The sequence below is a fragment of the Rhinolophus sinicus genome, chromosome 16 (assembly GCF_057876585.1).
Source record: "Rhinolophus sinicus isolate RSI-liver-muscle chromosome 16, RSI-T2T, whole genome shotgun sequence".
NCBI lineage: Eukaryota > Metazoa > Chordata > Mammalia > Chiroptera > Rhinolophidae > Rhinolophus > Rhinolophus sinicus.
Window position 1 is genome coordinate 75,229,443 of NC_142516.1, and position 17,440 is coordinate 75,246,882.

Consider the following 17,440-nt stretch of genomic DNA (forward strand, 5'->3'; position numbering starts at 1 on the left):
CTAGGGAAACCACTACAAAGAACTATACAGGAGAAACACGTCCAAAACACTACAGGCAGATCAAAATGGAATGCTAATAAATTTTCAAGGAACCAACAGAAAAGAAAAAAAAAGAAACAGAAGAAAATAAAACCAGCAGACTTAAGCCCTAAAATAGCAATAATTACCTCAAATGCAAGCCATCTAAAGACAACGTTTAAAAGACAGACAATCAGAAGGATGCAAAAATAATCTGACTATGTACTGTCTACAAGAAACTCACTTCAAAGTAATGATGTAGGGAAGTCTACAAGTCATAGACCAGAAAAAGATATACCACTTAAATATTAAACATGCAAACAAAAAAGCTGAAGGTCTATATTACTACCAGATAAAGGAGACTGCACAGAAAAAAACATTAAGAGAGACACAGAAGAACATTACATAATGATTAAAGGAACAATCCAAAAAAATGGCGTGTCAATAAGAAATGTGCACATCACAACAACAGAGAATCCAAATATATGAAGCAAAAAATAAGAGAATTAAAAAGAGAAATAGATAAATTTATAATTATAGTAAGAACCTTCAACATCCCCTTCTATGAACTGATACACCTACACAGAAAATAAGCAAGTACACAACATAACAAAACCATCAACCAACATGCTCTCATAGACATTTACAGAAAACACCATGCAGTAACAGCAGAATACATATACTTTTCAAAACTATATAGAACATACCGCAATTGGCAATATCTTGGGCCATCAAAAAAAGTTTAATGGAAACAAAATAGAGTGTGTTCTCGCACCACAGTGAAATCAAACTAAAAATCAGCTACAGAAAGTTATAAAAAAGGTCACCAAATCTTGGAAATTAAAGAACACATTTCTAAATATTGTTCAAAGAGGAAGTCTCAAAAAATAAAACAAAGTACACTGAACAAAATGAAATGAAAACATGATATATAAAACTTTGCAGGAGGCAGCTAAAACAGTGCTGATATAAAAATTGATACCACTAAATGCTTACATTACAAAACAGAGAAACTCTCAAGTCAATAATCGAGCTTCCATCTAAGAAATTAGAAAACAAGAGTGAAATGAAGTCCAAATAAGCAGAAAGGACATTAAACTCCATTCATGATAAAATTCCCTAAGAAAAATAGGACCAGAGAAATTCCTCACCTTGATAAAAAACATTTATAAGAAACATAAACGTTCCAGATAAGATGGAGCATAGGTACATGCTAGGCTTACCTTCTCTTATGACTATATCAAAATTACAACTATAATAACCACAACGAAGCATCATTGAGTGTCACCTAAAGTCTTGCTGAACCAAAGCCCTACAACTAAGGACATGCAGAAGAAGACACCTCGAGACTGGGAGAAGGAGCAGAGACACAGAACAGGCTGGTCCCATACCCGCGTGTGACCATTAAAAATTGGGAGGGAGTCTCGGCTGTGGAGGTCCACTACAGAGGGGTAAGAGGTCCTAGGCCCACTCCAATCCAGGGTTCCAGGGTGGGGAGAGAAGTCCCCATAATTCATGGTTGTGAACACCAGGACACTGTGACTGGGTGAGATAGAGGGCGAGTAGAGTCCTGGCCACACCTCTTCAAGAGCCCGCTAGGACTCACTCACAAACAGAATCACTGTTCCTGAGCTCCAGTGCTGGGGCAGCAGCTGCAAAGGCTGCAGGGACATAAGGTGAGGAAAAGTTGTATGGCTTGGGGCAGGGGCTACAGAAGCAACTTTCTCCTGGACAAAGGAACTGGCAGAAGCCTGTTTCTTTGTTGAGCCCACCCCTTCCCTGCGTGCAGATATAGGTACCCACCATATCTGAGTCTCTATGAAGCTGGCTAATGCCCTTGTTTGCCATGCCCTGGTGACTTGAGAACAAGCCCTACGCAACTATCAGGCACGTTCAAGCCATTTCAAGTGGCTTTTTCATGCAGACCGCCTGCCTTGGCTCATGCTGCAGAATCTCCTGGGGTCTCTCAAAGGTTCACGGAACCCAGATAAGCAGCATCTGGCATGGGCGTATCAAGAAATACCTCTGGCTGAGCAGCCCTAAGCCTGGCACTAGTGCCACCTGGCCTTGGTACGCCGGTTGGCCCCTCAAGGCATTTTCAAGCACGGCACAGGCAGCAGCCATCTGTGGATTTCTTTTTCAGTCCTGCTGGGTGGCCCCAGGTGGGACACATGCTGCTGCTGAACTTGACCAGCAGTGGATCCCCTCCCAGGTGGTCCTGGAACTGGCACCCCCAGTGGCCAGCTTTGAAATGAGCTGAAGCATCACCCAGATGCCTCAAAGTACGGCACACCCAAGGGGCAGATTGGGCAGATACCAAAGCCCTGCTGAGGCAGATTCTGCTCTGTAGGATCAGCCTCTGCACAACTTCTCCACTATGGTCATAGCCAGTCCTCACAACTAAAGAGCCTGAGGGTCAGTCCCTCTCACTGACCTGCAAACAGAAACCAAGGTCAGCTACAAGAGGAGGGCACACACAACTCACACAATGACACTACTGGAGTTCGTGGCTCAGATGACCAGAAATACTGCGCTGCTGAACCCCACAGCTCACCTACGACACAAGGACACCCATACTAGTATCTGGAGACATAGCAGCCCTGCCTAGTACATAGAAACAAACATAGACAGGCAGCCCAAATGAGGAGACCAAGAACTATGTCCCAAATAAAAGAAAAGAACAAAGGTCCAGAAAAAGAACTAACAACAAAGTAAAGACTACCAATCTACCCGAATCAGAGTTCCAAATACTGGTTATCAAAATGCTCACTGACCTCAAGGAGAACTTCCACAATGAGACAGGAAACATAAATGGAGACAGGCAAGATGAAAAACAACCAGTCAGAAATAAAGAATACGATAATGGAAATGAAGAATACATTAAAGGGAATCACCAGTAGATTAGGTAAAGCGGAGGATCTATGTAGAATCAGTAATGTAGAAGACAAGGTAGCAGAAAACAATCAGAACAGCAGAAAGAAAAAAGAATCAAAAAAATTGAGGAGAGTTTAAGGGACCTCATGGACAACATCAAGCATACCAACATTTGCATTATAGGGATACCAGAAGGAGAAGAGAGCAATCAATTGAAAACCTACATGAAGAAATAATCACACAGAATTACGCTAACCTGAAAAATAAAATAGATATGTAAGTCCATGAGCACGGAGAGTCGCAAACCAGATGAACCTAACTAGGCCGACACTAAGACACATCATAATTAAAATGCCAAATCTTAAGGACAAAGAGAGAATCCGAAAAGCAGCAAGAGGAAAGTAGTTACTTACCTACAAGGGAACCCCTGTAAGACTATCAGTTGATTTCCCGGAAGCAGGGAGTTGGGACTAGAGCTGTACAGGAGAGGACAGAGCCTAGAAGACCCATTCCCAGGGCCCTGCGTGCCTGCCAGTTTCATAGAAGACTACATTTCCCAGAAAACACCACTGTCGCCTGTTTTCACGAGTTAGCAACCTTCCCACTTCTTTATGTGGTTGCTAGGATATTGCGCTTGACCTTCTCTCTTGCCCAGGGTTATCTCGGGACCGGATCCCCAAACCCAGGGGTTGAACATGAAGTTCATCGCCACATACAATGCTTAGTCTACGAAAAAAAATCCTGATTCAAAGTGCAACAGCAGTTAAAGACATTGGCTACAATTGGGGAAACTTGAATGTGCGGTGGGTTCCCCTTAAGCATAAAAATAATATTGAAATAACACAGGAAAACATACTTGCTTTATAAAGCCACTCACAGTAATGTATTTAGGTTTGTAATTATATCATTGAAAACATATTTAACAAATTTTCACGGAAAGCCATTAAACAAAATATGGCAAAATTATAAGTTGTTTACATAGAGGTAACAGATGTAGATAAATGCGTATTGTATGGTCTTCTTAATGCTTGAAAATTTTGCAATACATAGTTAAAAAGGGGGGAGAAGAATACGGGTACTACGTCCATGAGTTTACCTTTTAAATTCAAAGCTGCCATAGGAATTGAAGGTTCATAAAGATATCACTTAGGAATACGGGTGTGACGGGGGAATAAAATAAAAATGGAGTACAGCGATGCAAGAAAAAAAAAAGATATTTCTCTCCTTTATGAAAATCTACATAATATTCTCCTGGCCTGCTGTAAGGAACAGAAAATATGAAGGTCTGCCTGGGAACATTTGGGGATGTAAATTCTCTCAGTGGCTGGAGTACGTGCTTGGCCTTGGAAGGACTGGCTACCCTCCCAAGGAACAAGAAAATATTTACAGGATGTGGAGCCTGGCCTTCGCCTTGGCGCAGGTGGGCCGAGCTCCGATACATCTAATCTGGTACCAAGGACTGGCCCCGGCTCCTAGCCAGATCCAAGTCCAGTTCCTTCTATTGTTAACACGTATGCTTATTGGCTCCTTGCCGCTGTTGTTAGTGAAGTCCTCAAAATCCCAGAAAGCCGAGGCAGGCACAGCAGTAGTTGTTGTTGTTCCCTGGCCGCCTCGGCTGCTGCAAGATATTCCACCCGTGTTGATGACTTTACTCGACTGGGATTTTGCCTATGCTGATGAAGGCCCGGTGCTGTTCCTACGACGCTAATTGACTGGGCCCTCGTGGTATGATGAATTGCCTCCTTGCTTGTTAGTGGTATGATGATATATTACCCTAATCTCTGTCTTGTCTTACTTACTTTCACCTTGTAATAAAACTTTAACCCCTTCATCCTGGCATGTGGTGGTGAGTCTTGCGTATCGGGCCTTGAAATTAAGTCTGTGCACAGCTATCGATAATACTTATCGATACACCTGCATCTCATATAGGAGTATCAACTTTGGACTATAAAGATCTGAAGAAAACACAGATTCTAATAGCTTAGGATTCATCCTTAGGATGACATTTAACCCCCTCAAAGTGCCTGCCTGAGACAATCAAGTCAGCCAAATAAGTTCTTTCTTACAGCCACCACCTGAAGTTAGGGCATCTGTCTCACAGTCTCTGTGAGAGGGTAAGAGCTTACTTTCAGTAAGCACCAGTTAGAAAACGCAGGTGGATTTTACATGGACCACTTCCGCCTTCGTGCTTTTTGTACTTTTTCACTTCCCTCGCTCTGCTGAGCCCCAGCCCACCCTCTCTCTCTTTCTCCACATTTTCCCCTTTAAAGTCCCAGTCACCTGTGTACAAATCAAAGTGGAGTTCAATTCACACTGGACTCTTTTATCTCTTGTAAGTATATATTACCAATTAAAATCTCTTCTCCCCACTTTGTGTCCAGTTTCATTTTATTTTATTTAAACATTTTATTGGGACGGGTAACAGGACTTGATTGGGGGAACAGTGTGTACTTCCAGGACTTTTCCAAGTCAAGTTGTTGTCCTTTCAATCTTAGTTGTGGAGGGTGCAGCTCAGCTCCAGGCCCAGTCATAATTGTTAGTTGCAAGGGGTTCAGCCCATCATCCCTTGCAGGAATGGAATCAACAACCTTGTAGTTGAGAGCCCGCACTCCAACCAACAGAGCCATTTGGTCACCCGCGGGGCTAAGCGGCAGTTCACTGACTTCATTCTAGTAGTGGAGGGCGCAGCTCGCTGGCCCATGTTGGAATCGAACCAGCAGCCCGTTGCCCAGATCTCACGCTCTAACCAACTGAACCACCCATCTACCCCCTGCGTCCAGTTTTAAACAAAACTTTTATCTTTGACAGAAAAAAGAATCGTATCTATTATAAGAATGGCTTAACTCAGGAAAGACAAAGAAACAAATAACAGTTTCAAAATTGCCTAATACAGCAAAATATACACAACCCAATAGAAGAAAATAGACATTATGCAAGTGGTCCACATCCCAGAGATGATCCTTTTTAAAACCAATATGTGCATCTTGTTCTATTACCAAATAGGACTGTGGTCATAATATTGTATTAACTTCTTTTTACTAAATTATGCCTAATGAGTACATTTTTCTAAACATTTTATAGCATTACTTATTTTTTTATGACTGATAGGTTTTTATATTGGATCTTACACCTGAGAGAAGAAAAAGAACAGGATCATCAAGACATTACTTCAGTCTTAGACAATACAGCATAAAGCTTTACTCCTGACATTAAAGAGAACTTGAATAAATGACACTTCTCTATATGAGAATGCTAAAGATACCTTGCTTAAATTCAGATTTGAATCTCAAAATGTTGTCAGCTTGTTTTCTATCTTCGACATATTTTTTACATTTTTACCTAAAAGAACTATCCAAAACAGCATTGGGATAAAAAATAGCAATACTCAGAGAAGCACTGAAAGACACAGCAGTGTCTCACACATTAACACACAGCTGTTGCTACACCATGGAACAATTTAACTGCAACAATACAGATCCAGGAAAAAGAGAAGTGAGAAGATAGGACATGCCTGAGTTTATATTCAGAACATTGGGCCAGAGAACCTTCAATCACCCCTGTTAGGACAACCAGGCAGGCACTGGGATACACTAGGGCCATACTCACAGCTCTCACGTAAATAAGTAACTTTTAAGATTTAAATATTTCTGGGAATTTACTAGTTCTTCAAGAAAACATAGGTTTTTATAAATATAAATACAGAACTATAACTCCCTTGGCAACTTTTTAAAGACATGCCAGCCCTCATCAGATACGCTTAAGTCTTAATTCAGTGCATCACACCTGGTGTCATGATTTAGCTCAGGCCCACATCACACAACCTATAGTAGATAACGTGAAGTCTCAGCCTGCATACATTCAACACAGCTATTGGCCAAGGACCAATTTTGAATTTGAAACAGACCTCTGTCATTCACTTCTCCCCCATACGAGAGACAGACAGACAGACACACACACACACACACACACACACACACACACACACACACACACAAGCTTTCCAGTCCTAAGCACCTTTTCCCACTAATTTCTGATTACTTCTTTCTTCAGCAAGACCACCCTCAGTTGAGCTCCAACTCTGGGCAAATCAGAAAAATATCTGTAAAGCGAAGAAGTAGTGGACTAAGGGTCTAACAGGGTGCATTTAAACTCTCTGAAGTATCTCTGCCCTGAAATTTACAATGCCTGAAATCAGTTTCCTCCTATTATGTCAATTTTTATAGCACCTGATGGCCATCCTGATACCAATTACTCTCCCATTGGCAGAGCTGAGATCTCAGGTATTATTTAAAGCTGCATTTGAGAAAACTGTGATAAAACATACATAACATAAAGAAGTTAACCACTAAGATTTACGGAAGATTATGTATAGTGGAATAGACACCTTCAAATAGACCTTTTACAGAGAGATGAAAAGGACCATATCAGGTACCTTTAACTAATCTGTGCATGGACAAATGTAACAGTGTTGACTCTTTGATTCATGTTTCCCATTTAACAAAAGCTCACGCATCTAACTGGAATGCTCAACAAGAAGGATTTGAAATTTTAAATTACTAGGAAGTAAAACAAATGACATCTGTTATGGACACCTAATCCAAGACCCGGACGAGGTTGTAAAATCAAGACCGTTTTTCTTTCATCCTTACATTGGTTCTTTCCAATCTCACAAATAATATGAGATTGTTTCTTTCCTCCCTATGTTATTGTTTCCTTTCCATCCTTATATCTGCCTGGAACTATAACTCACTATGTTATTTTTTTTCCTATCCTCCCTTACTTCTGCCTGCAAATGTAACTAAACGTGGGGCATCATCTTTAAACCAACTAGGCAGGTAAAAACATAGAACTGGTTACACACAAAGTCAATGCCCAGCAATTCTATGAGATTTGGAAGAATACTCTTTCCTGGGGCAGGTATTGCAATAACTAAATACATGATTAGGAACTTATCAAAAACCTTAGAGGAAATGCTGGAGCTACAACCAAGTAGTAGCCAACAAGGAAAAATCTATAAATTCCCTTGCCCTATTTATCTTAAACCATAGAATAGCTATTGATCACTGTGGACAGGAAAGGGGCCCCATGTTAAACCTGACAATCTCAGGAGACTGAAAATAACCACATAGGATGGCATGAACATAAAAATTCCTAACTAACGTGGGCCATGGCGGGAAGTCACATCTTTAGTCTGTACCTTCCTTGACAAACGTCAAGCTTTACCTTAAGTGAGCCTGTCTAGTGTCTTTTTGCATCTAATATAACATGGCCTTGTAATGTCAGAGTAATCCCTTTTGTTTCCCAGACCAGGAAAGCACAGAAACTCACAGTTATTCTTCTCCCGATTACCATCTCTATGTTCTATGAAAAGTGAAGTATTAACTCTCATGTATCCACCTATGTAGAAGTACCTGTCTCTCCCATTTGCTTTCATCCAAGTCCAGAGATTTCAAGCTTTGCTTTCTCGCACCCCCTTAATCTACCACTCATGGATTTTGATGAGGCAGAAAAGGGTTAATAAAAGTGACCATGAAGAGGGACTGCCCAGGCCTGCATACCCTCCCCAGGAACCGCCCAGGCTCTTCTCCTAGAAATAAACCTAACATGTCTAAACCCTCATAAAAAGAGATAAGACCCAAATGGTTTTAACTGGCTCTTCACACATGTGCAAACTGCCAAAACCTGCCCGTTAGTTGAACTCTCGCCTAATTCTACTGCCATTAGAATGGAATGAACATTAAGGCTTGGCCCCCCTGTGGGTTTTTCTGTATAATTCTGGGTAAGAGCATGTGCAGAAAGAAACTAGTTATATAACCAACATATGTCAATCAAATAACCTCAGTCTATACATCATATCTCCTGCCATAAGGAAATGCACACGTAGATGCACATGTAGTCAAAGCACAGCAACGGTATGAGATTTGGAAGAATACTTTTTCCATTGACACGTACTGCAATACATAAAAACATGATTAGGAACTTCTCAAAAACCTTTGGAGGAATTGCTTGAGCTACAACCAAACTATTAGCCAAAAGGAAAAAATCTATAAAGTCCCTTGCATGACTTATACTACACAACAAAATTGCTCTTCACCATATAGCTAAACAGGGTAGGGGTTGCTCTAGTGTTAATAATTCCTGTTCTTTTAGATAAAACACCTCTGGTGAAACAGACTTGGAAGTAGATAAAATATGGGCGCAAGCCAAGAGACTAAATACAGCGCCTACTGACACCTCCTAGTTTTTTAATATCTTCAGCTGACTGCCCTCAGGTATTGTCTCCTGGTTCAGGTCTAGTCTTGAAATTGGACTTATTTTGCTTGTTGTTACATGAGTATTTCGTGCTCTAAAATTTTGTTTTGCATAGGTCAATGTTATAAAGACACCACTCTGAAGACGGTTGCTCAACGTTTTCAGGTGATCATTAAGGCTGCTGAGACTTCATAGGAAAAACCTCAAGAACCTACAGAACATGTTTGTCCTTAAAAAAACAAAATGGTAAAGCCTTCCTGTGTTCTGGAGCAACTGCTAAAGTGTGTCCTAAGACTCCTGAGGAAAAATTAAACCACGTTCCCTTCTATGTGGGACAGAATACACTGGGAAGGAGTCTTCCTGACGATAAGAGACCAACAATGCTTTTAATAAGTGATCAATTGTTGCTTTCTGATGATTGATCAGTGAGGCTTTCAAGGAAAGACCTCAATCAAAGGGGAGAAATAGAAAAAGTAATAGAAACAAAGCCACTTTAAAATGGACTTGGAGCTGCCATCCCAAAGGAAGTATCTTGCACATCTTATTCCTCACACCTTTGGAATCTAAAACTGGGCAAAAGAACCTTTGCACTGTGCCTAAAGCAGCATTTCAGAATAACAATAAAGCAGACAGTATTACTACGGTGGCACTTTTTAAATAATCTTTTGAATTAGCAGCATTACGGGCTGAAAATTTAAAATTTCTTCAGAATGAGCATCACTATTTTAGCTTTTCTACTCATAAATTCCTTCCTTGTATTCATGTAATTGTTCCCCTTCCCTTGCTCATCAATACACCTTGCCTTGCCTACTAATCAACACCCTTCTGTTTCTGCCTAAATCAGAGCTTCGCAAGTAGATATTCTTTTGGATCTCAAATATATGCTTTTTGACGCTCACTTTGGTCTTTTACTTTTAGGAGTTGATAAATAGACTTTGTAAAAAATTCAAAGAATTATCCTAATCTTTAATCAACAAAAACTCTAAGGTCCTGCATGTGTGTTTTTATTGGGAGACACACAAGGGGAGGTGAAAGCAGAAATGTTGGATTCAATTGGGTAATTTTCTCACCACTCCTCTCTTCCCTTTAGTTTATATAACATATAGAAAGGTGTGTCAAAGCAGCAAGCTTTAGAATTTCTGAGCCAGGGGACAGGATGGAATCTCATTCCATTTTTAAGTCATAAACTAACTTAGGTCATTTTCACTGATGAAAATTGCTCAGTTTCCTAGGGGCTTCCACAGACTCTCAAATGGAATTCACAAGGACTTCCCAAAACCTCCAATCAGTGTACACGGGTTAGTTCATCCCTGTCCTCATGCCTGATAGTTACAGGGCTCCTTGTGCTTTGCTTGTGTTTTGTCCTAAGGAGCAATGGTGCCCTGTCCCAGTCTCCTATTTCACATGAACCCACGGTGTTGGGACACAAACCCCAGGGGCACTACGTTAGAATGCACTGCAAGGCATGGCCCTGGCACAACGCAGGTGTCCATTCGGCTTTCATTCGAAGACACTGTTACCAACCAGGGGTCTCTCTAGCTTCCTCCCCAGGCACCTCCTTCTGGGCAGTATCTCCAACTGCTCTCAATAGGATCCAAAGACAACCCACCGTCAAAACTCAAAGACTCCTCAACACCTCTCCCCAGAATCAATCAATACCCTATAAATAAAGAGGCCCTCCAAGGCATCAAGGCCATAATAAAAAGTCACTAATGCTCAGGGCCTCATTATCTCCGGTGCAGATCCATAAGGCAGGGAGGAGACATGTTTAGGGCTCAGATAACAATCTCTTGCGGAGGATGTGGTCTTGGGAGGTATCCTCTGGACATGTGCCAGCAAAGAGGGAAAGAGAGAAAGACCTGAGTCCCATACCACTAGGACGGTGCCTCAGTCAGTTGGTTAAGTTGGTCCTACCTTGTGGATACCTGAGATGAAATGAAATCTTATTCCAAACGGAATTTTTAAATATGTATTTAAAGAGGTATAATATTCTAAATATTTTAGAAAAGACTTAACATTTTTCCAAAAAATATAAATAAAGTACTGGCTTTATAATGCAAACTATTACAAAATCACATTATACATTCTCATAATCAGAATAAGTAAAAGGATGGTCTGGTAAAACCATACAGATATAAGAAACATTAATATTGGACACAGGAGCCAATCTGAATGAACATAAGCTGGCTTTATCACAGATGATTTGACCATCAAAACAAAATAAAACTAACAACATGCATTCAAGAATATATCGTACTGCGTGAAGCAAGAATTTGAGTGTATACAAACATAAATATGAAATTCTGGATAAAGGAGAACTGTTTCATACCATGATGAGGACATACTGGAAGGAATACTGGCAAAAGTAGCATTGTTTTGCAACTATGATAAAAATTGATTTGGGCGATGATTAGAAACAAATGCTAAAATTCGTGAAAGCTTGATGAATACAAAGACAGGTATCGTCCGAATGTATCTCAAGACACTTAAGACTTTTTTTGTGAAGAAATATGCAAGCTACCACATTAACCAAATAATCCAATGTCATGTCACCATTTTGGGGACCATGCTAAAGTATCTGTGTCCTGGTGTGATGTACGGAGAAAAACCTCAATACTTCTTTTGTTTTCCTACAAAAGATACACAATCTAAACGTAATCATAAGAAAACATCAAACAAATCATGTAATTTACATGATTAACAATACAGAAGAGCTAAGGTTAATAGCTACTGATCATTCAGGATATTGTCAGGGGATTTCTCTACTTGACTCTTCTGATACATAGTAACTTGTCACTTTACACAGTCATAGTTTGTGATAGCTGAGTGATGTCTAAGACAGGAAAGTAACAAGTAGATCCAAAACTTTAACAGCTCAGCAGAAAACAAGATTTTTCTTCCTTGCAAAAGTCATACTTTCAGAGAAGGAAAGAGTTCCACACAGTAATTCTTGAACCACGACGCCTTCCATGTGCTACTCTTCCATCATCAATGAAGGGAAAGCAACAGCAAAAAATATACAGGATGAGAGTCTTCATGCAAACAACAGCTTTTCTGCATTAGTTACATTCATAGCATTTCTTCCCTGCATGCAATCGCTGATGTATTATGATGGCTGACTTCCAAAGAAAAATTTTACCAAAATTCATACATAGGGTTTGTCTGCAAAAATTATGTCATGCCCTTTGAGATATGACATGAACATGAAACTCTTCCAGATTCATAGGGTTTCTCTCTTGTGAGTACTCTGATGTTTTCCAAGGTTTGACCTCCGCCTGAAAGTTGTTCCACATTCATTACATTGATAGGGTTTCTCCCCTGAGTGAGTTCTATGATGTTCTGCAAGACCTATCTTCTGGCTGAAAGTTTTTCCACATTCATTACATTGATGACATTTTTCCCGTGTGAGTTCTCTGATGTCTTCCAAGATGTGACTTCCGGCTGAAAGTTTTACCACATTCATTACATTGATAGGGTTTCTCCCCAGTGTGAGTTCTCTGATGTTTTGTGAGGCTTGACATGGATATCAAAGCTTTCCCACATTCATTACATTGATAGGGTTTCTCCCCTGAGTGAGTTCTATGATGTTCTGCAAGACCTATCTTCTGACTGAAAGTTTTACCACATTCCTTACATTGATAGGGTTTCTCCCCTGTGTGAATTCTCTGATGTACTTCAAGGCCTATTTTGCGCCTGAAAGTTTTCCCACATTCAGTACACTCATAGGGTTTTTCACCTGTGTGAGTTCCTTGATGTTCTCTGAGGTATGACATGCAGGTGAAAGCTTTTTCACACTCATTACATTTATAAGGTTTCTCCCCTGTGTGAGTTCGCTGATGTTTTCCAAGGCTTGACTTCCGGGTATAACTTTTACCACATTCATTACATTGATAGGGTTTTTCCCCTGTGTGAGTTCTCTGATGTTCTCTGAGGAGTGACAAGCAGGTGACAGCTTTTCCACACTCATTACATTTATAAGGTTTCTCCCCTGTGTGAGTTCGCTGATGTTTTCTAAGGCTTGACTTCTGCGTATAACTTTTACCACATTCATTACATTGATAGGGTTTTTCCCCTGTGTGAGTTCTCTGATGTTCTCTGAGGAGTGACAAGCAGGTGACAGCTTTTCCACACTCATTACATTTATACAGTTTCTCTAGTGTGTGAGTTCGCTGATGTACAACTAGGGTAAATTTCCGGGAAAAAGCTTTCTCACATTCACTACATGCATAAATTTTTTCACCTGTGTGACTTCTTCGATGTAAAATAAGGATTGACCTCTTAGAGAAGGATTTTTGACATTCATTACACTCAAACTGTTCTTCACTCGCTTGAGGTCTCTGCTGTATATCAATGGCTGACTGAGAAGTAAAAGTTTTCTTACGTGTATTATTACCATAAGATAGCTCTACTGTGTGAGTCTTGTTTTGTACGTTAGTGGCTGAGTTGTAGTTGAAGTTTTCCCCACACTCAAGTGGTTGCACTCCAGTGTGAGTTCTCTGATATTCTCTGAACTGTGCTTTTGGACCAAAAGTTTTCTCTTTTGTATCAGCTCTCTGAAGTTGAGCAACCCTCCTGAATTTGTTCCCAATTTTATTACATTTATCCTCATGAAATTCACAGTGACTCTTCTCTGTGTGAATACTTGGACAAACAAGGGCTGATTCATCACATAGCTTTCTTCCAAATTTATAACAAGACCTCGCTTTTGTGTAAGCACTATTCCGTGTAATGAAGACAGGTTTATCTTGCAAAGCACTACCACGTTCATTACATTCAAAAGACTGCCACAAAGAAAATTCCGGCACGTAACTAAAAGTTTCCACATTTTGACAGTAATCAGAAGATTTCTCTCCAGTATCTCTTCTCTCATTTCTAGCATAGGAATGAGATGCACTACAGTCATCAATCTTCTTTTCTGAGTCATTATGAGGAGCCAACAGGTAGAGATCTAAGTATGTAGGCCCTATACTGTCACATATAGAGATCACTTTTCTTGAAGGAACCATGTCTGTGCCCAGATTACATGGTTTTCCTGAAACTTTCTCTTGCTCTGCAGTCAATGGTCTGTTGGTGGTGAATGAAACTTGACATAAATACTTGTCTTGGTTTTCCTGGCTCTTCTCAAAAAGATCAAGTTGGCAGTCTTCTAAAAATGAGAAAGTTAAAAAATTCATTATGAAATTTAACATTCTTAATGTAGAAACTATACAGATATATGCCCCACTATATATTTCACATTTTTATTTCTTGGTAAGCCTTCCAAGTACATATTAAGTATATTTTCCTTTCTTGGGACGCAGGAGGCTTGGTGTAAGAGAAAAAGGGAAAAGAAATTGGAGGTGACTATTGTACAGTTTGGCATTTTGATCTTGGGTATAAAGGAATGGAAGGATGAACTTGGAACATAAGGGTTTTAAAAAACATGGGTCTTGCAGACAAAACAAATCAGAGAGAATGCTATGAATTCACCAAGAACACACCTTCCCACCCCCAAAAAATCATGATTCAGTATTCTTAGGGGTTACAGAAGAGAAAGGGTTTGGATTCAGGAGATTATCAAAATCTAGGTTCTTAAACTAGCAAATACAGATTAAAAAGATAGGATACTCATCAGTCCACATGTCCCATCTGGACGTTTCCCTTTCTCATTCTACACATCAATACCAAAATAAGTTTATAATGTAACAAGTTTCCTCACATTTAAAGACATATTCCTAAAACCCAAGTTCTGATTCTCCTGGGTGTCATTCTTAGGAACACAAATGCCCAAGAAGAAGTTTAAAAGTGACTGGAGGAAACGGTATCTTTCCACCTGAATGGGATTCATTGCTCTATTCTGGCTTTCACACTTTAGACTTTACTACTGTTGTTCAAAAAGTAAACTTTTTTTACCAGCAAATCCTAAGTATCACCTTTTCAATATGCTCACTCATGTTCTAAAAATCAGTTTTAACACTTTCCCAAATTTAACTCTGCTTTCCATACACTTTTCAACATGCCTGATATCTACCAGCTGTGAGAACCTTAAGATCAGGTTTCAAATTCAACAAAATACTATGCAAGTGGAAAACAAGGATGTGAGTTGTGAGAAAAAATTTTCATCTTCTGTTGGTCATATTTGAAATAAAGACACCATAACAATGAGGTACAGCCGCCTTAAATGAGGTCATCAGGATGAGATATAAAGGTCTGAATTACGGGGATGGAGGACACAAGTATGGAGGGAGTTGCTGGACGGAAAGAGCAGATAGAGAGGACAGAGCTCAGAGAAAAATTAGGAGAAGAGACTAGGACACAAAATTTATTCACTCAAATATCCATTGTATGCCTATTCCTATTCCTTCTTGTGATTGAGGTACTAGGGATACAAGGTTATACCAGGCCAATGAAATGTGAATAACCATTCAGGGAAGCAGAGACAAAAGTACAATCAAATCCAAGGAGGGACTGAGCTCGGGAATCATGATTAGCACCACCACGGGAAGCAAACAACGTATGGGAGGGAGTATGGGCCTATGAAGTTTTCAACTGGGACACAAAAGTGGAGATTCTGAAATATTATTTGAGAAGTTAGAAGAGCTGATGAGTGCTTCGGAAAAAAAATAAAACAAGGGCATAGATGGACTGACTGCTGGAGAAAAAGAGAGCCGCTATAAATAGGGCGCCGTGGAAGGACAGAGTTAGAAAGTGATCACAAGATCTGAATTCTTCATAGAAACAACACATATGTGAGGAATGTATATAGAAAGTGTCTCCCATTCATTACTCTGTACCTTCCCAGCTTTTAGAACATGGAAACCAAATCAAATGCACATAAATGCCTTCCGTATGAACCCACAGCAAATTGAGTTTTATGGTAGGGTATAAAGCTGGAACAAAATGCCACTTTTCATGTAAATATCTTTTGCAGCTTTCTACACTGTCATCCGGTTCATGGATCAGTTGTCATTAGAGCATGCATTTGTTTCTGGACTCTCTACTCTGTTTCAAAGCTCTGTAATTATCCCCATGCCAGTACCATTCTGAAGTATTTACAAGAGATTTACAATATATCTTTAGTACCTGTTAGAAAAGATCCTACACCATCCCATTGTTCAGGTATGTTTATACAACATGGATAAGAATTCAGAATTTTATAGTATCCCAGTCTACGAACATGGTATATCCTCCATTTACTTCAACTTCATGTTGCTTAAAGATTTTCAAACATTTCCATATTTTGTGCAGATGTATTTCTAAGCACATTTCCATTGTAACTTCTTATACAATGCATTCTGATGATTACCATCATAGGATGATTACTATATGAATTCTATTTATTCTTTTCATTCCAAGAACCATATTTTGGCTTTTATTTAATTTATACTATTACACTTTTCTAATTAATCCACTTATATATTTTTTTAAGTAATTACTTCTGTTTTGCTTATGTTTTCTCAAAATTCCTTGTTCTTCAAACTTTCCATTAAGAGATGCTTTACTCATACCCAAAATTGTGCACAGTAAAGGGTAATCTCAGCAGGTTTGGTGTTTTCACAGGCTGCACATTCCAAAGAAATGACTGCACTCTGACAAAGTCGTGGGTGATGACTTGTAAGCCCGTGGAACATCCTACCTGATAATAGTGTCTTTACATACCTGGGGGCTTGGGCCACAATGAATAGCTCAGGCTAACACTGGGATTTATGGTTGGGGCCTTGGGCATCCCTGGACGGGTTACATGCTGAGTAAATGAAGTCAATCATGCAGGTGGTCCAGACCCACATGACCGACCCACATAAGAACCTTGGACACCAAAGCTCAGGTAAATTTCTCTGCGTGACAATACTTCATGTGTGCTGTCATACATCACTGCTGGCAGAATTAAGCACTTTCCATATAACTCCAACAGAGGAAGAAAATAATTATGCATTGAGTCTCTCTTGGATTCTGCCCTGTGTGACGTTTCCATTGCTGATTTTATCTGTAACCTTTTGTTATAATAAACTCTAATATAACAGCTTTACTGAGTTACCAGAGACATCCGCATACAGGTTCACGAATATATTTTATACTTTTATAAATCAGATGACCCCTCAACCAAACAGATTTTCCAAAAGTTACATGTATTTTTAATTTAAATATGGGGTATTTTATTCTCATACTGTCTGTAATTTCTAGTTCTATTAAATTATATTACATTATGAACTTAATGTTTTCTTCTAACCCAAAATAAAATTATGCTTTGTTACTCCACTGACTCTTCAGAGAAAGCTTATACTATATTTTCAGAGTACAGAGCTTAAAAAACACATAT

General features: G+C 39.6%; 1 protein-coding gene across 1 annotated transcript in view; it reads right to left on the reverse strand.

Annotated features, from left to right (window-relative positions):
- Positions 1-11,099: 11,099 nt before the first annotated feature.
- The window catches only part of LOC148755044 (uncharacterized), a 35,785-nt gene continuing 29,444 nt past the window's right edge, over positions 11,100-17,440 (reverse strand). The window contains 2 exon segments of the mRNA XM_088792860.1: positions 11,100-12,536; positions 12,538-14,290. Of these exon segments, the coding sequence (XP_088648986.1) occupies positions 12,365-12,536; positions 12,538-14,290 (1,925 nt within the window). The 3' untranslated portion in view covers positions 11,100-12,364.